The sequence below is a fragment of the Notolepis coatsorum genome, assembly GCF_963971535.1.
Source record: "Notolepis coatsorum genome assembly, chromosome: 4".
Taxonomy (NCBI): domain Eukaryota; kingdom Metazoa; phylum Chordata; class Actinopteri; order Aulopiformes; family Paralepididae; genus Notolepis; species Notolepis coatsorum.
Genome location: NC_140168.1, coordinates 17849175 through 17873893, shown reverse-complemented (window position 1 = coordinate 17873893; position 24719 = coordinate 17849175). Strand labels below are relative to the sequence as shown.

General features: G+C 44.2%; 1 protein-coding gene across 1 annotated transcript in view; it reads right to left on the bottom strand.

Moving 5' to 3' along the window:
• The window catches only part of hfm1 (helicase for meiosis 1), a 92983-nt gene that overhangs the window by 28966 nt on the left and 39298 nt on the right, over positions 1-24719 (bottom strand). Inside the window, exons 24-29 of the mRNA XM_084313659.1 lie at positions 19004-19161; positions 17891-17994; positions 17548-17766; positions 17083-17166; positions 10050-10186; positions 6774-6850 (exon numbers count right to left, since the gene is read on the bottom strand). Of these exons, the coding sequence (XP_084169785.1) occupies positions 6774-6850; positions 10050-10186; positions 17083-17166; positions 17548-17766; positions 17891-17994; positions 19004-19161 (779 nt within the window). The remainder of the gene's footprint in view (positions 1-6773; positions 6851-10049; positions 10187-17082; positions 17167-17547; positions 17767-17890; positions 17995-19003; positions 19162-24719) is intronic.

The window sequence follows — 24719 nt, the reverse complement described above, 5'->3', positions numbered from 1 at the left end:
TGAAAGCCTTAAAATATTGTAAAAAATCTGGAACTGCCATGCCACCGTCTGCTTTATTTCTCTGTGCGGTGGATCTTTTTATGCGAGGTGGTTTGTTATTCCAAATAAATTTGTATGTGGAGGATTGTAATCTTTTCCAGTAGCCCTCTGGAGGAGGTAACGGTAGCATTGAGCTGATGAAATTGATTCTTGGTAATACATTCATCTTAACTATTGATACCCTTGCCTGTACTGAGTTTTTAAGTTTTGCCCACCTGTCCAGGTCGTCTTTGATTTTGTTCTGTATTTTTGTGTAATTGTGCTTCACCGTTTGTCTTATGGTGGGAAATATTTCCACACCCAAGCATCTAAAATGTTTAACCATGGGTATCGCGCCTGGGAGGGTTGTGTCTTTTTTTGCACGGATGTTAAGAGGAAGGAAAGCCGACTTAGGCCAATTTATTTTAAATCCCGATAAATCACCAAAGTTCTCTATCAACTTGAGTAGATGCGGCAATGTGGTGTTGGGGTTTTGCATGAACAATATTACGTCGTCCGCATATAAACTAATTTTATGTTGTGTGCCCTTGATTACGATTGGTTCTATGTGTTGGGATTGTCTTATAAATTGTGCTAAAGGCTCTAATGATAGATCGAATAGTCCGGGACTAAGAGGGCAACCCTGTCTGGCTGAGCGTGATACCGGAAAGATTTCGGAGATGAATGTGCCTGTTGTAATCATGGCCGATGGGTCCTTGTATAGTACTTTAATCATATCAATGAATCCTTTTCCTAACCCCATCCTTTCTAATACTGCCCATAGAAACGACCATTCCAGCCTGTCAAATGCTTTCATAGCATCCAGGGATAGCATCGCCTTAGGTGTGGTGTCCTCATTGTCTGCATCTAGTACGTGCAGTATTCGCCTTATGTTATCATTGATCAGGCGACCTCTTATGAAGCCAGTTTGGTCCGGATGAACTAAAGACGTCATATGCTTTTGCAATCTGATGGCTAAAATCTTAGAGTACAGTTTGACATCGGTTCCGAGAAGGCTTAAAGGTCGGTAACTACCGCACTCAGTGGGGTCTTTGTCTTTTTTGAGAAGGACTGAAATGAGTGCGATATTGTGGTGTTTATGGAAGCTCCCCTCCTTGACTGAGTATAAGATCATATTTAGTAATAAGGGTCCAAATATGTCCCAGCAAGAAAGGTACATTTCTGATGGGATACCGTCTTTTCCCGGAGCCTTACCGTTTTTCATTCCGGATATGGCCTTCTTGAGTTCTTCTAATGTGATCGGTGCTTCTAACTGTTTAGCGTCGTCCTCCGAAAGTTTAGGGAGAGTAATTTGATTAAGATATGTGTCTAATTTGTTTTGATCAAAGGTCGTTTCTGAATTATACAAGTCGGAGTAGAATACTTTGAATGTATCGTTTATTATTTTGGGGTCTGTTACAAGTACTTGTTGTTTTCTAATGGCAGTTATATCTGCAAATTTTGCATTAATTCTTAATCGCATGGCTAATAGGTGACTAGGTTTAGAACCTTGGAAATACTGCTGTTGTCTTGTGCTGCGTATTTGCATTTCCGATTTTTGTCTGTATATTGCTTTGATCTCTGTCTTTAGAATGTTAACTTGGTTTTCTAGTCTAGTAGAGTTGTTGTATTTTAAAGAATTAAAAAGCGTTGAATAAAGCGTTTCCATTTCCGACAGTTTTGTGCATTGATTTTTGCGCAATATGGAGGAAAATCTATCCGTGAAATCCTTGATCATACCCTTTACCGACATCCATAATATTCTGGGGTCTTGCTCCGCGTTTGCATTATCCCGTAGGAATACTGTGAGAGCTTCTTTAATTTGTGTAATGAATTCCTTGTTGTTAAGCAGCATAGTATTAAAACGCCATCTTGGGGCCCGGGAAGATAGTGTACCAAATGTTGCTTTCAGGATTAAGTAACAGTGATCTGATAGCGCATTGGGTATCATTTCCACTTCATATTTATCAAATATTCTCGGGGATGCAAAGACGTAATCAATTCTGGATAATGTGTTGTGTCTCGCCGAACGACAGGAGTACTTACGGGTCATGGGATTAAGTGAACGCCATAAATCAATTACCCCTGTAGACTTTGACCAATCTTTTAATGCTTTAGATGAATTTTTTTGTTCGCTGGAAAAGGCAAGGTAAGATTTGTCCAACCTTGGATTCCAAATGGCATTAAAATCTGCACCTATTATATATGAGTACTCGGGATGGTTTAACATTTCTCCGGTTAGTGAAGTGAAGAAACCTACTTCGTACAAATTTGGGGCATATACCGCTGCCAACGCAATTTTCCTGTTATTATGTACAATCCTAGCTATAGTTATACGCCCCTCAGCATCCGACCATACCCCTTTCAATTCGATATTTAATTTACGTCTGACGACTATGGCTACACCTCTAGTTCTCGTACCAAAAGAAGAGTGACTAATATTATGGTATATGTTATCCGCTAACGTATTTATGTCTTCCTCTAAAATGTGCGTTTCGCTTAATAGAGCCACGTCCACATGTTCTTTTTTCATCAGTGTGAGCACGCTTTTGCGTTTGTGTTGTTTGTTTATCCCACCGGTGTTCCATACCATTATATTCAAACTAGCCATAATCTATGCATGTTTTTGTGTAGTTTTTGGTAATGCTTCTGGAGTGTGAAGCTACAATAGATGTACATCCAATTAATGAGGTCCCGTTGAGAGCCGAGCTTAAAAACATATATATATACAAATAAAAATCCCCTATTTTCCCCTCGCCCAGAGAGTCGTACAGGCCTGTGTTCCAAAAACACATCCTCCGCGAATGACTCTCTCCCTTAGTCCACCGGATTGCCCAAACTGAGCATTGTAATCCTAATCTTCCTATGCTAATTGCCATAGGATCTAACATTTTCATTCTAATGCAATAGAATGTCGCTTTTGGTCTTGCACCTTCCCTTACTGTAATGAAATATTGTGATAAATGACAAAAAATAAAAAAAGAGAATAAACTTTCATCGATATATTCATTTGAACCCTCTACTAACATGTAGGAAAGTCAGGAAAAAGGAAAAGATTGTAGAGAAATATTGACACCTTAATGTGAAGAACAATGGAAAAGAACAATGTAAGTTAAAATATAGAGATAAAAAATAGAATAATAAGAGAGAAAAAAGAAAAAAAAAAGAAAAGAAAGATATAGATAAGGAATGAGAGATAGAATAATAATCAACGTGGAGAAGCCACTAGAACCGAATTAACTGATTAGATAAAATAGAAAAGCAGAGCCTTTTAGAGCTTCAATGTGCCAGTCACTTCATCAGTGGAGTGATTACTTAAATTGTTAGAATAACCTTGTAGTGTTCATACGTTTAGGTGTGGTTGATTTTTAAAGTATTATTAAGGACTGATTGAACTTCATTCAATTGATTATCTGCTATGTATATACACACCGGATGTTTAATGTTAGAGTTGTAGGCCTTCGTTGTCATGGTGCATTATATTCTAGAAGGATGTAGGATATACTAGTGCCAATAGACTGTTGTTATGTTCCAGAATGATCTAAGAGACCCAGGGCATTCGAGCGATAAACCCAGAATATTCCAGATTGATCTTTTTGCAATGATATATATTTGTCTCCCCGGAGACCAGAGTCTGAAATTATAATGTATTACGGATCGTATTATACACAGTTCGCATTGGTATAGACGGCCTGCATATCGTCTGCTACCTTGATGAACACAATAAAGTCATTCTAATTCTGATATACACTGAGAAAGAGGCTTATCTGTTTTCAGACATTGTCGTCCTGCCTTGGGGTATCCACTCCATGTCGATTCAAATAATCCTCAGCTTCTTTAGGTGTGCATAATCCAAACCTGCGGCCGTCACTGCCCACGATCGATAACAGCGCCGGGTATGCTAGCCTTGGCTTGTGACCAGCTTTGAACAATTTTTGCATCACCTCCTTGTATGGTAGACGTCGAGCGATGGCGTCTTTGCTTAGATCTTCGTAGATAAATATTGAATTATCACCATATCTCAGATTCCCACGTTGGGTGCGAGCAATTTTGATGTCATCTCTTAATGATGTCTTCCGCAGAGTAACAATGATGACTCTTGGCCATGGGCGGAGTTTATGGGGGTGCAGGGGGTGCATTGCACCCCCTGGTGGCCGGGGGTGAAATTGCCTTTTTTTGTTTTTTTTAATCAAGATTATTTTTATTTTAATAAAATTATAATAATTGTGAGAAACAAATCTGAATTCTATTATGTTTTGTTTTACAATACATTCATTTTATAGTAGTAATCATGTCACATTATAAGGCGAACCTTCTGTAGTGTGGCAGTGAAAGGGTTAACGGCAACGCGCGGCCAGCAGCAGCAGCAGCAGCGCGATACAAAGCCACTTATTCTGAGATGATAATTAATGTATCTGGATAACCAATGCACGAATTTTGTCGAGGCAGGTAGCGTTATTTCGGGAAAATTGATATCTATAGCCTGGTATATTTTTCGTCCACGAAAAATGGAGGCTGTAATAATTATTATTGCTCGAGAGTCTCTATGAATAATAATAATTAGAGCCTAAGTCAGTTAAAAATGATCCCCCGTAGTGCTGTGTGTGTGAGTGTGTGTGTGTGCTGCTGTACTACCTAAATAAAATAAAAAATTAGGGGTTAGGGCATTGTAAAAACGCTAAAATAATAAAATAAAGGTCAAAAAAAATCGCGCGCGCCCGCTGCACGTGCGCGCGGGTATAGTTCGCCAAGCAGTCGCACCCCCTGGCGTCAAGTTCAAACTCCGCCTATGCTCTTGGCCCTTTGTTTCTTTGGACCGATTCTGTAAACTTGGTCCACTTTCGGCACTTTGTTTGGAGGGTTGTTACCCAAAATCGTTGATAGCACTGTTGGAAAGTTGGCGTCTTCGCAATTTACTGCTTCATCAAGCCCTACAATGCGGATGTTATTTCGCCTGTTGGGATTCGAGTAGCCTCTCCATCGATTCATTTTTAACCTCTTGTATTTCCCTCCGGCATGCTTCTTTCACAATTTCTATCTCAATTGCCATCTCTGTCATGCCCTTGTCGATGGTGTTTTCGATCACTTTGATTGCCAGTGTAATATCTGTCACCGAATTCTCCACTGTCGTGATTCGCTCGGACTGTGCAGCGACCGCTTTCTTGACTTCCTCCAATTTAGCATCGATGCAATCGAATTTATCTTCGACGTTTGCTTGAGCGCCTCGATGTGTGTAATCTGTTCTTTCATCAGGTTAGACAGTGTGTTGAAATCGGGTGGTGTGGTTGTACTGCTTGTTTCAATTGGTGATATAGGTGCAGTGACGGTGACGGTGGATTTGTTTGCTATTAACTTATCCAGATCGGCTGCTCTATCTTTCACGGAGCTTGTTCCTGTCACTCCTGTTATGTTGACATCTATTGAATCTCTGTCGGGGACCATAGTCGATGGTCCCGGTGTATTTTCCTCTTCATTCTCCACGTCGGGGCTTGTCGCCAACGGCTCTTTACCCGCGTCGGCTGGAACGTGTCTTCTTGACCGAGTTTCTTTCTGCGCCGCTGAAGTTACAGTATCTTGTTTCTTTCCCGGCTTTCCTCTATTCTTACTCATGTTGTCTTTTGATATAGCTAGTAGAAGGTCTTATCAATACATACGATGTGGTCTAATCTCTTTTGGTATTGTCCAAATAATGTTTTTAAACGAAATTAGCGTTGGTGGGAGCGGAGCAGTTGCCAAATGCGTGTGCTACATATTACGCTAAACCGGAAGCATTTATGCACATGTATTGGGACTGCCCACCAGTTAAGGCATTCTGGAAAGATGTGTCCCAACAATTATCAAAACTCGTATCTTGGAATATACCTGTACACCCCTCGGTATTACTATTGAATGATGTTTTTGAGTTTGCAGTGAATCCACAGCTAAAGAGATTGGTTTTATCGGGTATCACAGTAGCTAAAAAGCTGATCGCATCACGCTGGTTTCAACCGGAAAAAATGTGCCGGAAAGTTTGGTTTCTTACATATCTCGATGTGATATATCAAGAAATATCTACAGCAAGAATTCTGGGTCTCAATGAATCCAAAATGTCAATGTGGGTAGAAGTGGTGGAGAGAATAAAAGCTAGCTTATAATGGTAGTGTCTGGTTAGGAGTGAGGGATAATGGAGGTACTATCCAAGGGGGGGTCCGGGAGGGGGGGGTTCGAGCTGGAGCATATGTGTGTAGGGTTTTAGAAAATAGGTATTAGGGGTATATTCTATACTAACATTTATATAATTGTAATTTCGCTGGATATACACTGTATACGGTTAAAATGTTATTATGGACTATTTTTGTTTTATCTTGTTTCTGTACTTGCATGTAATTTTAACCACCTTGACTGAAAGTTTCATTATGCATTATGTGTTGAGTACTGACTTTTAATAATTTTTGTTTTGCAATAATAAAAAAAATATAAAAAAAAAAAAAAAATAGATAGATATATATATAGGCAGGATAGATAGATAGATAGATAGATAGATAGATAGATAGATAGATAGATAGATAGATAGATAGATAGATAGATAGATAGATAGATAGATAGATAGATAGATATAGGCAGGATAGATAGATAGATAGATAGATAGATAGATTGATAGATTGATAGATTGATAGATTGATAGATTGATAGATAGATAGATAGATAGATAGATAGATAGATAGATAGATAGATAGATAGACAGACAGACAGACAGACAGACAGACAGAGACTACCTGTATGCAGTGGGCAGCATGTCTTTAGGTGTGTAGGAGAACTTCTGCATGTTGACAGACCCTCTATTCATCTGCATCTAAAAACCAAACAAAAGACATACACTTCACTGTAGGACTCAGGGCTTATATACTGCTGTTGATGTCATAGGGTAGAGATTCAATATGAATTATTCCGAATTATTTAGCAAACAGATGCCTGCTGATCTATCTACTCTATAGTTATTAGCTGGGGCCGTAGCCTGAAGTCTTACCTAGAACATGTACAAGTGTTTTTTTTTTTTTTTTTTTTTTTACCTTGGTCGTCTAGTGTATCTTTTTCTTTTTTATTATTATTGCAAAACAAAATTATTAAAAGTCAGTACTTAACACATAATGCATAATGAAACTAACAATTAAGATGGCTAAAATGACATGCAAGCACAGAAACAGAAAGCAAAAGAAATATATAATAACATTTTACCGTATACAGTGTATATCCAACGAAATTACCAATTATACCAATGTCTTACATTATATATCTATTACATATAATAAATGTCATATTACACTATACAAAATTATGTTGCAATTATTTTTGTTCAGTTACTAATAGGTCTAAGCATTTACAATTCAGGCAATTGGTTTACATTTATATTTACATTTAGTAATTTAGCTGAATGCTTTTATCCAAAGCCACTTACAAATTGTGTACAAGTGAGCAGAACGGGTACATCTCTGGCGACTAAGAGTCAGTGGTGTTGTTCTTCTGATGTCTCTAAGCAGACTGGTGTCTCTAAGGGTCAGACTGATGTCTCTAAGGGTCAGACTGATGTCTCTAAGGGTCAGTGGTGTTGTTTTTCCAACTGTTGGGAGCAGCCAACTGGAAGGAGGATTGACTAAAGGAAGTGTTACGGTAATACAGGGAACATCTAGTGAGATATGGTGAGCAGCTCTGGTGTTATAGAGATATGGTGAGCAGCTCTGGTGTTATAGAGATATGGTGAGCAGCTCTGGTGTTATAGAGATATGGTGAGCAGCTCTGGTGTTATAGAGGTATGGTGAGCAGCTCTGGTGTTATAGAGATATGGTGAACAGCTCTGGTGTTATAGAGATATGGTGAGCAGCTCTGGTGTTATAGAGATATGGTGAGCAGCTCTGGTGTTATAGCGATATGGTGAACAGCTGGTGTCATAGAGATATGATGAGCAGCTCTGGTGTTATAGAGATATGGTGAGCAGCTCTGGTGTTATAGAGATATGGTGAGCAGCTCTGGTGTTATAGAGATATGGTGAGCAGTTCTGGTGTTATAGAGATATGGTGAGCAGCTCTGGTGTTATAGAGATATGGTGAACAGCTCTGGTGTTATAGAGATATGGTGAACAGCTCTGGTGTTATAGAGATATGGTGAGCAGCTCTGGTGTTATAGAGATATGGTGAGCAGCTCTGGTGTCTTCCCAGAAGCAGTCGCATTTTTATCTCCTCTCCCTCCTCCAGAGAAACACCTCAAGGCCTCTCTCTTATCGGTTTGGAGACGTCCGTACCAGCCCTTACAGCTCGTTTCACCGGAGCCTAGATCTGCACTCGCTGGAGACGCTCAGACGTTTTTGACCTTTTTCTTCTTTCTTTTTCTTTACAACAGAATCCTCAACTCGACTCGACTTTTGACCGTAATATGGATCTAATAAGCTGGGCTTTTACAGCGATTGATCGCATATTCTCTACAAGGAAGCAGAATGCGGATGACCCATTATGCCCTCTTGGGAGCTATCAGGCGGGATACACCATAAATTCATACGGGACCTGGCTCGCAATATGCTTTTTCCCGCTGGAGATAAACGACGTTGAGGACGTATATCTTCTAATTGTCATGCTGCTCGGCCTGGGCTCCGTCAGCTGCTGGATCTGGTACTGCCTGAAGCTAATTCGGAAGAAGTTGATTTCCCTGGCCAGGGATCTGGCCGGGATCAAGGAAAACCTAATGGAACTGTTTAAGAAGATCGCTGACCTAAGTACCCTGCGCGGTGATGAACAATTGAGCTCCAAGACCATGTTGGAAAGAGGCGAACTCTACCACGTAGACGAACAGTCATGCTTGAAGACAATTCTTGAGAGACTTGCTTCTAACCATGCAGAGGAACTTTCGCGGTCACAGGCCATACTGGATATCACGTCGGAAATTAGGGACGTGAAAATTAAGATGCCACCGTACCGTAATAGGGGATACGACGATGGTGATGATGATTAGACAAAATTGACCTGATTCTGACCATATGCGGCATATCTGCCTCGAGCTGCATGTTATCACCCCCCCCCCTCCCCCTTCCCACACCCCCCTTATCCTTTTCTGCTGTGGAACAGACCGAGGCCAAGGTCAACGCGGAGGAGTTGACTCTCCGGCGATGTGATTTCTGGGAAAGAGGAGACGAACTGTACTGTCTGGAAGCGATAAGATTGATGAGGCCCCCCTACCCCCACCCACCCCCCCCCATCCGCCCCTGTCGTTGTAAGTCAACTGGCGCCATATGCTTTTGGCAGGCTGCCTCTGATGCGCGTCGGTGGGGGCCCCCTTGACTGCTTCACAACCAAATTCCTTACCCGAGTCTCCAATGCCCCACGCCCCCCCTCCACTCCGCCCCCCCTCCAGTTCACCAGGCGCGATCCACTATGTTTCTACATGGTGGAATGCAGCCGACTATCGCGCATACAGTGTCTCAGGCCTCCTGTAATGATGACATGTGTCAACAAATGTACATGTCTGTTGAATTTATGCTGTGCCATTGTTACTGTAAAAATGTAATGATTGTGTTGTTGTTAATATCATTAATGAGACGTTGAGCTGTATGTGTGTGTCACGAATTTCCCCAAGGGGATTAATAAAGGAATATCTTATCTTATCTTATCTTATCTTAGATATGGTGAGCAGCTCTGGTGTTATAGAGATATGGTGAGCAGCTCTGGTGTTATAGAGAGATATGGTGAGCAGCTCTGGTGTTATAGAGATATGGTGAGCAGCTCTGGTGTTATAGAGATATGGTGAGCAGCTCTGGTGTTATAGAGATATGGTGAGCAGCTCTGGTGTTATAGAGATATGGTGAGCAGCTCTGGTGTTATAGAGGTATGGTGAGCGGCTCTGGTGTTATAGAGATATGGTGAACAGCTCTGGTGTTATAGAGATATGGTGAGCAGCTCTGGTGTTATAGAGACATGGTGAGCAGCTCTGGTGTTATAGAGATATGGTGAGCAGCTCTGGTGTCATAGAGATATGGTGAACAGCTGGTGTTATAGGGAGTGGATGACCTTGAGACGTTTGACAGGAGTCTCCAGAGGCTGGTTTCTGCTCTTCAAGTCTCTCAGGTGGGCGGAGAACTTTGATTCATGACCCAATGGACCCAATGGACCCAATGCTCTCTTCAACACCACCACTCCTGTCTTACCTAGAGACACACACACACACACACTGTTATGTACTAGGAGCCTGATCACTCCTGTGTCACTGTGCATGCAGGCCTGATCACTCCTGTGTCACAGGGCATGCAGGTGAGGGCTGCCAATTAGTTAATTAGTGCTGATTGGTTACCTGCTGGGAGCTTTAAAACCAGCCCTGGAAACACACATGCAGGTTCTGTGGTTAGAGAAGTGTTGGGTAACAGATAGCTATCACGGTCTTCTGTCCTTGTACTTTAGTTTACACCAGTAATTCCTTAATAGAGTAGCATTTTGAGTTTGAGCACGGGGTTTTGGTGTTGGTTTGCACATAGGTTGCGGGCCTTTGAGCCAGGGTCGTAACAGTTGGGGGCTCGTCCGGGATATTTACCCCTAGCAATTTGTTTGGTGGTTATTTTTGTGTTACACGGGGTGTCATGGTGTTATGGTTTGGGTGGTGTTCGTTACATATTATGTAACGTGGGGGCTTGAGCCGTTTCATCAAACAGGTGAGTATGCCTTATTTGTTTGTAATTTGATGTGACTACTTATGCTGTTAAAATATATAGTTTAGTGGGCACCACATGTAGATAGGGACATTATTTTCTGGTTATTGGTTAGCTTCCTGTGCACCACATACTCCTGGGGCAGTCAGGGAAGGGATTAGCACCATCTACTTGTCTGGTACCATACCATGTACTGGACGGGTGGATGGTCATATATGATCTTTGGCTGGTAGCAGGTGTGGTTGAAGATGGTTAGGTCTACAGGGCATTAGCTTAAGGGTAGGTATATTAGGGGCCAGAAAACACAGGTAGTGTGGTAGGGCCTGAATTAGTGTTTCTTAGGGTAGACATGTGGTGGGCCGGTTGTGACTGCAGTTTAGATGTAGAAGCATAAGTAGTCATATCAGGTTAGAAGGGCCACCTGTTTGAATTTGTTTGTTGTATTTGTTTTGTTTGTTTTGAGTGTTTGGTTAGCATACCGGTTAGCACCTGACACCCTGCGTGTATGACACATCTATTTATTTCAGGGTGTTTTTTATTTTTATTTTTTTTTTTTTGCAAATTAGAAAGGTGCGCTCGGTAGGGCACACATTTCCACCGCGTCCCTTTATGGTTGTTATTATTGGCATTAGCGTTCTTCAGTGGTTCTTCAGTGGTTCTTCATGGTTCTTTAGTGGTTCTTCGTGGTTCATTAGTGGTTCTTCGTGACTGTGAAGTAAAGTGAGTAGCTTGTGGTGACTGGTACAGTAACGATGGCTTCCATCAAGGACTTTGTTGATCACCCGTCTCATGATATGTTGGGGAAGTTTTCCAAAGAACAACTTCTAGAACTTGCTGTACACTACAGGGTTGAGCTTACTGCAAGTGAGAAACGTTTGAAGCCAACTGCCTTGAGTGCTTTAAGGGTGTTACTCATTAGAGAGCAGGTGCTTGAGGAGAGGGTGGAGGAGCCTTTGTCTGACGCATCTCCGCTATTACCTGGTGCAGAGGGTGAGTGGAGGATTAGGGAGTTGGAGTTTAAGGAAAGGCAGCTAGAGCACGAGCGTGAGGAGAGGAGAGAGGAGCGTGAGCTTAAGGAGAGAGAGAGGAGCGTGAGCTTAAAGAGAGGAAAGAGGAGCGGGAGCTTAAGGAGAGACAAATGTTGCTGGAGGAGAGACAAATGTTGCTGGTGCACGAGCGTGCGCAGAAGGAGCTTGAGTTTAAGCATGCTGCCTTACAGGCGGGTGCTCTGCATTCAGAGTCACGTTCCGGGTTTGATGTAGGCAGGAATATTAGGATGGTGCCTCCATTTTTTGAGAAAGACGTGGAGAGATATTTTCCCCTTTTGGAACAGGTGGCAACCACATTGAAGTGGCCTGATACCGCCTGGACACTGCTGCTACAATGTGTTTTAGTTGGTAGGGCACAGGAAGCCTATACTGCCCTGTCCCTTGAACAAAGCGCTGATTATGAGCTTGTTAAAGCTTCCATATTGAGGGCTTATGAGTTGGTCCCCGAGGCCTATCGTCAGCGTTTTAGAGGCTATCGCAGGTCGGAGGGACAGTCGTATGTTGAATTCGGAAAAGAGAAGGAGAACCTGTTTGACCGGTGGTGCACCTCGCAAAAAGCAGAGTCAAGGGAGCAGCTCAGACAGTTGGTTCTCCTAGAGGAATTTAAAAGGTGTGTTCCTGATAACGTTTCCACACATCTAAATGAGCATAAGGTATCGAAGATAGGCGACGCTGCTGTCTTGGCTGATGAGTTTGTGTTAACACACAAATCTGTCTTTGTAGAGGAGGGCCGTGTGGAGTCCAGGAGTAGTAGGCGTCCTTTTCAGGGGAGCCGGTTCCCGGCACCCGTGTCTGCTGGTCGGTTTACTTCGACTCCTAGGCAAGGTGGCTCTGCTAGTGCATTCCCAGAGGGGGTTATCTGTTTTTACTGTAAGGAGCCTGGTCATATCGTTGCTGGGTGCCCTGTGCTTAAGCAGAAAAATGTAAAAACGGTGGCTCTGGTAGAAATCATGGACAGGACACCTATGCTGACATTAGAGGGTGGGGTGCGAAGTATCAAAGGTGCAGACAGGGAGCTAGAGGGCTCCTCAACATTTATGATGGATGGATTTGTTTCACTGGTTGGTGCATTAGGATCAAAGCAGGCTATTACAATATGGAGAGATACAGGAGCTTTCCAGTCTCTCATTCTGGATGGGATTTTGCCATTTTCGGAAGATTCTTCATTGCATTCCGGTGCCATTGTTCAGGGCTTTGGAGGAGGCTTTGTGAATACTCCTTTGCATGAGGTCTCGCTAAACTCTCCCTTAGTATCAGGCAATGTTGTCGTAGGAGTGTGTTCTCACATCCCCATAAAGGGGGTGTCCTTCATTCTAGGGAACGATTTTTGGCCGGTGGCAAAGTGCTGGCTACTCCAGTTGTAATTCCCGTCCCTGTAGTTTCTGAGGTTCCTGATGAGCTCGCACAGAAGCATCCAGGAGTGTTTCCTGTGTGTGCGGTAACACGCGCAATGTCAAAGGTCAAATGTGACACCCATGATGTTGTTAACTCAGATTGTGATATGACACTTAGTGACACGTTCTTTGTTGAGTTGAAAAGTGGCCCTGATGAGGGTTTTGGTAAGGTGATACCGTCTCATGAGCAGTTGGTACTAGAGCAAAACAAGGATGTCTCCTTGTCGTCCCTCTTTGAAGAGGCGGTTTTAGAGGATGCAATGGTAGATATGTCTCAAGGATACTTTGTTAGCAATGACGTGCTCATGAGAAAGTGGACACCACCTAACCTGTCCAGTCTGGATGACTGGGGCAGTGTGTTTCAGATTGTTGTTCCAGCCGTGTATCGTCCTGATATACTGCATCTAGCACATGATCATGATCTTGCTGGTCACATGGGAGTCAGGAAGACTTATGACCGTGTGCTGAGACATTTTTGTTGGCCTGGTTTGAAGTCAGATGTGGCACAATATTGCCGCTCGTGCCATGTGTGTCAGGTGGTTGGTAAACCAAACCAGAAGATCCCTCAGGCTCCTCTGCAGCCTATTCCTGCCGTTGGGGAACCTTTTGAGCGGATCCTCATTGACTGTGTTGGTCCCCTCCCTCGAACTAAGACAGGGAACTAGTACCTTTTGACTATTATGTGTGCAGCGACCCGTTTCCCTGAAGCCATTCCTTTACGCAAGATCACAGCCCCAGCTATATCCAAAGCTCTGGTTAGGTTTTTTTCGACGTTTGGTTTACCAAAGGTTATTCAATCAGATCAAGGGTCTAACTTCATGTCCTGTCTCTTTGCTCAGGTCCTCCAGCAGTTGTCTATCCAGCATTGCCCTTCCTCTGCCTATCATCCAGAGTCCCAGGGGGCGCTGGAGAGATTTCACCAGACTATCAAAACAATGCTGCAGGCATATTGTACGGAGTTCAAAAAAGACTGGGATGATGGAATCCCTTTGCTTCTGTTTGCTGCTAGGGAGGTAACCCAGGAGTCTCTTGGATTCAGCCCGGCTGAGCTGGTGTTCGGCCACACAGTGAGGGGTCATTTGAAACTGCTGAAGGAAAAGTGGTTGGCTGACCAGACTCCTTCCTCTACTAATTTGTTGGACTATGTGTGTGACTTCAGGCTTAAGCTTAGTAGAGCATGTGAACTAGCGAAAGAGAACCTAAAGGTAGCCCAAGAAAAAATGAAGGTGTGGTATGGTAGGCGGGCCCGACATAGGGTGTTCTCACCGGGAGACAAGGTGTTGGTTCTCTCGCCTATTCTTGGGTCTGCATTACAGGCTAAATACAGTGGGCCATACTCCGTTGAGCGCAAAGTTGGTGAGGTCGACTACTTGATTAAAACTCCCGACCGCAGGCGCAAGAGTAGATTATGTCACGTCAATATGTTGAAGGCGTACAATGATAGGGCTCAGATTGACCAGTCAGGGGTCAAGCCTGTGGCTGTTCTAACAGTTTCTGCATCTCCTATTGTAGCCGACTGTTCTGTGTCGAAGGAGATTTCTCAGGGCAGGTTGCCAAACACCCAGATACTAGGTGATTTGGACTCACACCTGTCGTACTTGCCACTTCCTGAGCGTACGGATGTGGTGCGCCTACTTAGACAGCATATACGTTTGTTTTCTGATGTCCCTAGTCGTACTAATGTACTCGAGCATGACATTGATGTTGGTAGTGCAGGGCCAATTAAGCAACATGCCTACAGGGTGAATCCGGAAAAACGACGGATCTTGAGTAAGGAAGTAGACTATATGGTGAGACATGGCATTGCGGAGCCCAGTTCTAGTGCGTGGAGCCCCCCCTGCCTGCTTGTTGATAAGCCAGACTGCACTCATCGGTTCTGTACTGACTTCCGTAAAGTTAATGCAGTAACCAAGCCGGACTCGTACCCTCTTCCTCGGATGGACGACTGTATCGATCGGGTGGGTTCAGCAGCCTTTGTAAGTAAATTGGATTTGCTAAAGGGATACTGGCAGGTTCCGCTTACTCCGCAAGCACGTGAGATATCCGCTTTTGTCACACCAGAGAGTTTCTGCCAGTATACAGTGATGGCCTTTGGCATGCGAAATGCCCCAGTGACGTTTCAGCGGCTAGTGAACAAGGTCCTGGCCGGGGTAGCGTTCTGTGAGGCATATCTGGATGACCTGGTTATCCACAGTTCCTCTTGGTCACAACATGTGGAGCATCTGGCGGAAGTGTTCAAGCGGTTGGGTGATGCTAACTTGACAGTTAACCTTGCAAAATGTGAATTTGGACAGGCCACGGTTACCTACCTGGGTAAGGTGGTTGGACGTGGGCATGTGTGCCCCATTGCAGCTAAGGTGGAGGCTATAGTGGGCTTCCCTGCTCCCATCACCAGGCGGGAGTTAAAGCGCTTCCTGGGTATGGCAGGGTACTATAGGAGTTTCTGTAGGAACTTTGCTTCTGTTGTTGCCCCTTTGACCAATCTGCTCAGTCCTAAGGTACCTTTCGTGTGGACTGAGACTTGTCAACAGTCTTTTGAGAGCATTACGGATATTCTGATTAGCGCTCCCGTTCTGTCAGCTCCCGATTTTCAACTGCCATTCAAGTTGGCAGTGGATGCTAGTGACCTCGGTGCTGGAGCCGTCCTCCTGCAAGAGGATGCATTAGAGGTGGAGCACCCAGTGTGCTACTTTTCTAAAAAGTTTGACAGGCATCAGCGGCACTACTCTACTATAGAGAAGGAGGCACTCGCTTTGGTTCTTGCCTTGAACCATTTTGATGTTTACGTTGGATCCTCCAGTATACCCCTTGTTGTGTATACAGACCATAACCCTTTGGTTTTTCTTCGCAGCATGGTGAACTCTAACCATCGTTTGATGCGATGGAGTTTGTTCCTCCAGGCGTATAACTTGGATATTCGCCACATTCGTGGGAGGGACAACGTGCTAGCAGACGCCCTCTCACGGTCATAGTACCGGTGTTTGTGGTACCCATTATCGCTGTTGTGGTAGTGGCCCTGACAACTAAGGGGTCACAGTTGTTTTTTTGTTTTGTTTATGGGTTGTTGTGTAGTGGTTGCCTCTTGGGCAACCAGTTTGGTGGGGGAGGTGTTATGTACTAGGAGCCTGATCACTCCTGTGTCACTGTGCATGCAGGCCTGATCACTCCTGTGTCACGGGGCATGCAGGTGAGGGCTGCCAATTAGTAAATTAGTGCTGATTGGTTACCTGCTGGGAGCTTTAAAACCAGCCCTGGAAACACACATGCAGGTTCTGTGGTTAGAGAAGTGTTGGGTAACAGATAGCTATCACGGTCTTCTGTCCTTGTACTTTAGTTTACACCAGTAATTCCTTAATAGAGTAGCATTTTGAGTTTGAGCACAGGGTTTTGGTGTTGGTTTGCACATAGGTTGCGGGCCTTTGAGCCAGGGTCGTAACACACACACACACACACACACACACACACACACACACACACACACACACACTACTGTTACCCTGCCCATACCTGTACCTCCCCTCCCCCCTCCCATATAAATATAGGATGTATAGGAATGTCTGACCCCTGACCACTAAGGCCATGTCCAGACGAAACCGATTTCGGTCGTATCAGTCAAAGTATTTTATCGTAGGGCGGCTAAGTAGCACAGTGGGCAAGGCGCTCGCCTCTAACGCAGGAAACGCTGGGTTCGAGCTCAGCTCTCGGCGTTGCGTTTGGGTCCCGGGGAAACACCAAATTTCTCTTTTGGGTCTCGAGCTGAAAAAGTTGGGGAACCCAGCAACGTTCAAGACAGGGGAGGGAAGAATTGGATATACGAAATTGGGATGGGAGAAAAATAGAAAATGGGGAGAAAAAGTGGATAAAAAAAAAGAAAACGAAATGAAAACGAAAAAGATCAAAATCGTTTTTGTCTGTGTCCGACTCTTAACCACCAAAAAAACTCAAGTGTTGGACTCACAGCAGTCGTGGGCACACAGGTCCTTGTTCCTACAGGCGTGGTTACACCGTCTTCTACCTGAGTCTGTCTGGGACGCATCTGGATCTGGATCACAGACAATTTATTAGTATTCCATTTCACAGTAGAAGAAGCTAACGCTGGAGACAGCTCTATTCACAGTAGAAGAAGCTAACGCTGGAGACAGCTCCATTTCACAGTAGAAGAAGCTAACGCTGGAGACAGCTCTATTCACAGTAGAAGAAGCTAACGCTGGAGACAGCTCTATTCACAGTAGAAGAAGCTAACGCTGGAGACAGCTCTATTTCACAGTAGAAGAAGCTAACGCTGGAGACCGCTCTATTTCACAGTAGAAGAAGCTGGAGACAGCTCTATTTCACATTAGAAGAAGCTAATGCTAAGACAGCTCCATTAGAAGAAGGATTCCTCACACTCAAGTCTCTTGATCTATGTATCTATGTACTGTACCTGGGTCTGTGGCAGGTGTAGTAGCGTTGGCTTCCTGCGAAGCAGTCTGTGGTGTCTGAGCTGTTGAGGACGGGGCTCTCTGTGGTTTGTGGTTGCTAGGGTTATAAGGTAGCTTCTGGACCCTCCAATCTGCTCTGTGCGGCGGCCCCACAGTGTCAGGTCCAACGCTCCTCACTCTGGAGTAGAAAACACTGAACTGCTTCTGGACGTCCAGACCCACTGCAGGACAAACAGGTTGGTGGTTGTGAGGTCGACACTGAGCGTACTGTGAGCTTGCTGTAAAGTACTGAAATAAGTGACAATAAAGGAATCTGAACCTGAATCTGAATCTGATGACACTGACCGTACTCTGAGCTGACGAGGTTGACACTGATGTCATCTCCCTTGGACGCCTTCACCACCTCCATCTTCTTCGACCAGACGCCAGACTTCAGCAGCACAGAGTCCCTGGAACCGACAGACAACGCAATCTCACTCGCTCAAGTTCTGATCCCAGGTGTTTAGGTTTAGGGGTAAAGGTTACAATTAAGGTTAGGGGTCAGGTGTGTGTAGCAAATGAGAGAGAGAGAACTCATGAGAGCGAGAGACAGAGATAGAGAGAGAACTCATGAGAGCGAGAGAGACAGAGAGAGAGCGAGAGATAACTCATAAGAGCGAGAGAGAGAGGGGCGGCTACGTGGCGTAGTGGGCAAGGCAATCGCCACGAAATGCTGGAGACGCTGGGCTCGTCAGTTCGAGCCCAGCGCTCCACATTTGCTTTCAGTTTAGCTGGTCGTCCACAGTAATACACATTGGCCGTATTACGGGGAGGGAAACTGAAGGGTGGGGATCGGGCGTTGTGGACAGCGACTCCTACAGGTCGGTTGGTGCGCCTGCGCAGTAGAATCAGGAAGTGTCGGGGGCAGCGTGAGCCTCCCACGCGTTACTCCTCGCCACTAAGAGATCGAGCTGCGCAGGTGAAAAGATGCGACTGCTGTTACCTCAAGTACCGGAGGGGACTTGTGCTATGTATGACTTAGTCCACATTGCAGCCGGCTTGTGGGAGGCAAGAAACAGCGTCCGTGACAGGGGAGGGTTGAATTGGATGATACGAAATTGGGATGGGAGAAAATATAGAAAAATGGGAGAAAAAGTGGATAAAAAAAAAAGAGCGAGAGAGAGAGAGAGCGAGAGAAAACTCATGAGAGCGAGAGACAGAGAGAGAGAGAGCGAGAGAGAACTCATGAGAGCGAGAGAGACAGAGAGAGAGCGAGGGAGAACTCATGAGAGTGAGAGAGACAGAGACAGAAAGACAGAGAGAGAGACACAGAGAGAGTGAGAGACAGAGAGAGAGAGAGAGAGAGAGAGAGAGAGAGAGACAGAGACAGAGACAGAGAGAGAGAGAGAGAGAGAGAGAGAGAGAGAGAGAGAGAGAGAGAGAGAGAGAGAGAGAGAGAGAGTACTGTATCATCCTCACGGTAGTTTGTGTAGGAGGACCACGGTGTTGTCAGAGTCCCCTATGAGCAGGGTGACGTAGTGGTAGTATGGAACCGTCTTCCTGGTCAACAACTGATCCTGGTTCTTCAGATTCACCGTCACAACCATCTCTGCTGTGGTGGAGCTGTACCGGGGCAGCTGGTGAATACAACTCAACAGTATTTTAAGATGCTCTTATTAAAATACCATTCAACAGTATTTTTTTTTATTTCTGTATTTTGCTCCCATCCCAATTTTGTCGTTATGCCTATTCCCTTCCTGGTCGTTGCACGCATTGTCCCACTGTCGGCCTAGGGAGGGTGTAGAACTACCACATGCCTCCTCCGATACATGTGGAATCAGCCAGCCGCTTCTTTTCACCTGACAGCGAGGACTCTCAAGTCAAGTCAAGTCAAGAGTTTTAATTGTCACGGCATACAAGTATACAATGAAATGCGGGTGGTCTTGCCCGCAACGATGTGCAATACAGTGGTACAACATATAATAGAATCCAATAAAAAACAACATTGTGCAATAAACAGGTAACGGGTAACATGGTGTGACATCTCGGTATCTGTACATAGTTATTTACAGAGCATATAGGACATGCTAGGTAGCTTTGGTAGTGCAATACACTGTTCCTGTTATTCTAATTTAAAGTGGCCTTTCCTTTTGGCCATAAGTGTGCGTGTGTGCTGCATGAGTGTGTGCCCGCTCATGTTAAAGTGTTAAGTGGCTGCTAGTGTGTGAGCGTGCACAGCGTGCGTGTCGTGTGTGTGTTCATGTGTGCTTGTGTGTGGATAGTTCAGTGTTCTGTGGCACTCAATGTTCATTGTTCAGGGCTCTGATGGCCTGGGGGAAGAAGCTGAGCCTAAGCCGCTCTGTCCTAGTAGCTGGGGTTCGCAGGCGTCTGCCTGACCTCAGCAGCTGGAACAGGCTGTTATTGGGGTGGTGAGGGTCTTTCATTATCCTGCAGGCTCTGGATTTGCACCTCTTGTTGTATAGAACCTGCAGGGGAGGTAGTGCAATACCCGTGGTACGCTCGGCTGAGCGCACCACTCTCTGTAGGGCCTTCTTGTCCTGTGCCGTGCTGTTTCCATACCAGGCAGTGATGTTTCCGGTCAAGATGCTCTCTACAACCCCTTGAGTAGAAGGACTGGAGTATTTTCCCCAATACTCTGAACTTCCTTAACTGTCTCAGGTGGTAGAGGCGCTGTTTCGCCTTCTTTACTACTGTGTCTATGTGTGTTGACCATGTCAGATCCTCTGAGATGTGGACCCCCAGGTACTTAAAGCTGCTCACCCTGTCCACGGTAGCCCCGTTAATCATCAGTGGTGTGTGTGTCTCCTGCTGTCCTCTCCTATAATCCACGATCAGCTCCTTGGTTTTACCAATGTTCAGGAGCAGGCTGTTGTCCTGGCACCAGCGTTCCAGTACCTCAACCTCCTCCCGGTAGGCCTTCTCGTCGTTGTCCGAGATCAGCCCCACCACCACCGTGTCGTCTGCTTCACTATGGAGTTGGAGCTGAACTTGGCCACACAATCGTGTGTGTAGAGTGAGTACAGCAGGGGGCTTAGAACACAGCCCTGGGGGGACCCGATGCTCAGGGTGATGGTGTTGGAGGTCTGACCCCCCACCCTGACCGCCTGGGGTCTCTCACTCAGAAAGTCCAGTACCCAGGCGCTCAGGGCGGAGCTCAGACCCAGCTCGATCAGCTTGTCCACCAGTCTGGTGGGGACTATGGTGTTGAACGCTGAGCTGTAGTCAATGAACAACAGTCTCACATAGCCCCCCTTCTGACGGTCAAGGTGGGAGAGGGTGCTGTGCAGTACCTGGGAGACCGCGTCGTCAGTGGACCTGTTTGTCCTGTATGCAAATTGCATAGGGTCCATATCACTGGGGAGGGAGGCACAAATGTGGTCCTTGACCAGCCTCTCAAAACATTTCATGACCACAGAGGTGAGTGCCACCGGTCTGTAGTCATTTGGACATGTTGGGGAGGGTTTCTTCGGTACAGGGATGATGGTAGACATCTTGAAGCAGGCAGGGACCACTGACTCCGCCAGGGATTGATTAAATATGGCGGTGAACACCGGGGCAAGCTGGTTGGCACAGGACTTAAGTATGCGTCCTGTTATACCATCTGGGCCAGCAGCCTTCCTGGTGTTCACCTGCATAAATGCTCTTCTCACACTGTGTACCGTCAATGAGAGAGCGTCCCCGCCCCCCCGCGGATGCCCCCATCCACAACAGCCGGCGCACCAGTGACGTCACTAGCTCACTGGGGGAACGTAACGCGTGCGGAGGTTCACGCTATTTCCCCCGGACCCCCTCCCTGCTGAACAGGCGCCCCGACCGACCAGTAGGAACCGCAGTTTACAACGACCAGGACACGTACCCCACCGGCTTCCCACCCGCTAACACTGCCAATTGTGTTAGTAGGGGCGACTGACCAAGCCGGAGGTACCGCTGACAGCTGGATTAGATCCCAGAGTCTCTGCGGTGGTAGGCGAGTGCATTCTCCACTGCGCTACCCAGCCGCGCTAACCTAACAGTATTTTAAGATCTTATTCATAGCTTATGTGTTTAACTTGGTACCTAACTGATGAATACTGTGTTTAACTTGGTACCTAACTGATGAATACTGTGTTTAACTTGGTACATAACTGATGAATACTGTGTTTAACTTGGTACCTACCTGCTCCAGAGTGACTTCATACTTGATGAATACTGTGTTTAACTTGGTACCTAACTGATGAATAATGTGTTTAACTTGGTACCTACCTGATGAATACTGTGTTTAACTTGGTACCTACCTGATGAATACTGTGTTTAACTTGGTACCTACCTGATGAATACTGTGTTTAACTTGGTACCTAACTGATGAATACTGTGTTTAACTTGGTACCTAACTGATGAATACTGTGTTTAACTTGGTACCTAACTGATGAATACTGTGTTTAACTTGGTACCTAACTGATGAATACTGTGTTTAACTTGGTACCTAACTGATGAATACTGTGTTTAACTTGGTACCTACCTGATGAATACTGTGTTTAACTTGGTACCTAACTGATGAATACTGTGTTTAACTTGGTACCTACCTGCTCCAGAGTGACTTCATACTTGATGAATTCTGTGTTTAACTTGGTACCTAACTGATGAATACTGTGTTTAACTTGGTACCTACCTGCTCCAGAGTGACCTCATACTTGATGAATAATGTGTTTAACTTGGTACCTACCTGCTCCAGAGTGACTTCATACTTGATGAATACTGTGTTTAACTTGGTACCTAACTGATGAATACTGTGTTTAACTTGGTACCTAACTGATGAATACTGTGTTTAACTTGGTACCTAACTGATGAATACTGTGTTTAACTTGGTACCTAACTGATGAATACTGTGTTTAACTTGGTACCTACCTGATGAATACTGTGTTTAACTTGGTACCTAACTGATGAATACTGTGTTTAACTTGGTACCTACCTGATGAATACTGTGTTTAACTTGGTACCTAACTGATGAATACTGTGTTTAACTTGGTACCTAACTGATGAATACTGTGTTTAACTTGGTACCTACCTGATGAATACTGTGCTTAACTTGGTACCTAACTGATGAATACTGTGTTTAACTTGGTACCTAACTGATGAATACTGTGTTTAACTTGGTACCTAACTGATGAATACTGTGTTTAACTTGGTACCTAACTGATGAATACTGTGTTTAACTTGGTACCTAACTGATGAATACTGTGTTTAACTTGGTACCTAACTGATGAATACTGTGTTTAACTTGGTACCTAACTGATGAATACTGTGTTTAACTTGGTACCTAACTGATGAATACTGTGTTTAACTTGGTACCTAACTGATGAATACTGTGTTTAACTTGGTACCTAACTGATGAATACTGTGTTTAACTTGGTACCTAACTGATGAATACTGTGTTTAACTTGGTACCTAACTGATGAATACTGTGTTTAACTTGGTACCTAACTGATGAATACTGTGTTTAACTTGGTACCTAACAGATGAATACTGTGTTTAACTTGGTACCTAACTGATGAATACTGTGTTTAACTTGGTACCTACCTGATGAATACTGTGTTTAACTTGGTACCTAACTGATGAATACTGTGTTTAACTTGGTACCTACCTGATGAATACTGTGTTTAACTTGGTACCTAACTGATGAATACTGTGTTTAACTTGGTACCTAACTGATGAATACTGTGTTTAACTTGGTACCTAACTGATGAATACTGTGTTTAACTTGGTACCTAACTGATGAATACTGTGTTTAACTTGGTACCTAACTGATGAATACTGTGTTTAACTTGGTACCTAACTGATGAATACTGTGTTTAACTTGGTACCTACCTGCTCCAGAGTGACTTCATACTTGATGAATTCTGTGTTTAACTTGGTACCTAACTGATGAATACTGTGTTTAACTTGGTACCTACCTGCTCCAGAGTGACCTCATACTTGATGAATAATGTGTTTAACTTGGTACCTACCTGCTCCAGAGTGACTTCATACTTGATGAATACTGTGTTTAACTTGGTACCTAACTGATGAATACTGTGTTTAACTTGGTACCTAACTGATGAATACTGTGTTTAACTTGGTACCTAACTGATGAATACTGTGTTTAACTTGGTACCTAACTGATGAATACTGTGTTTAACTTGGTACCTAACTGATGAATACTGTGTTTAACTTGGTACCTACCTGATGAATACTGTGTTTAACTTGGTACCTAACTGATGAATACTGTGTTTAACTTGGTACCTACCTGCTCCAGAGTGACTTCATACTTGATGAATTCTGTGTTTAACTTGGTACCTAACTGATGAATACTGTGTTTAACTTGGTACCTAACTGATGAATACTGTGTTTAACTTGGTACCTAACTGATGAATACTGTGCTTAACTTGGTACCTAACTGATGAATAATGTGTTTAACTTGGTACCTAACTGATGAATACTGTGTTTAACTTGGTACCTACCTGATGAATAATGTGTTTAACTTGGTACCTAACTGATGAATACTGTGTTTAACTTGGTACCTAACTGATGAATACTGTGTTTAACTTGGTACCTAACTGATGAATACTGTGTTTAACTTGGTACCTACCTGATGAATACTGTGTTTAACTTGGTACCCAACTGATGAATACTGTGTTTAACTTGGTACCTAACTGATTAATACTGTGTTTAACTTGGTACATAACTGATGAATACTGTGTTTAACTTGGTACCTAACTGATGAATACTGTGTTTAACTTGGTACCTAACTGATGAATACTGTGTTTAACTTGGTACCTAACTGATGAATACTGTGTTTAACTTGGTACCTAACTGATGAATACTGTGTTTAACTTGGTACCTAACTGATGAATACTGTGTTTAACTTGGTACCTAACTGATGAATACTGTGTTTAACTTGGTACCTAACTGATGAATACTGTGTTTAACTTGGTACCTAACTGATGAATACTGTGTTTAACTTGGTACCTAACTGATGAATACTGTGTTTAACTAGGTACCTACCTGATGAATACTGTGTTTAACTTGGTACCTAACTGATGAATACTGTGTTTAACTTGGTACCTAACTGATGAATACTGTGCTTAACTTGGTACCTAACTGATGAATACTGTGTTTAACTTGGTACCTAACTGATGAATACTATGCTTAACTTGGT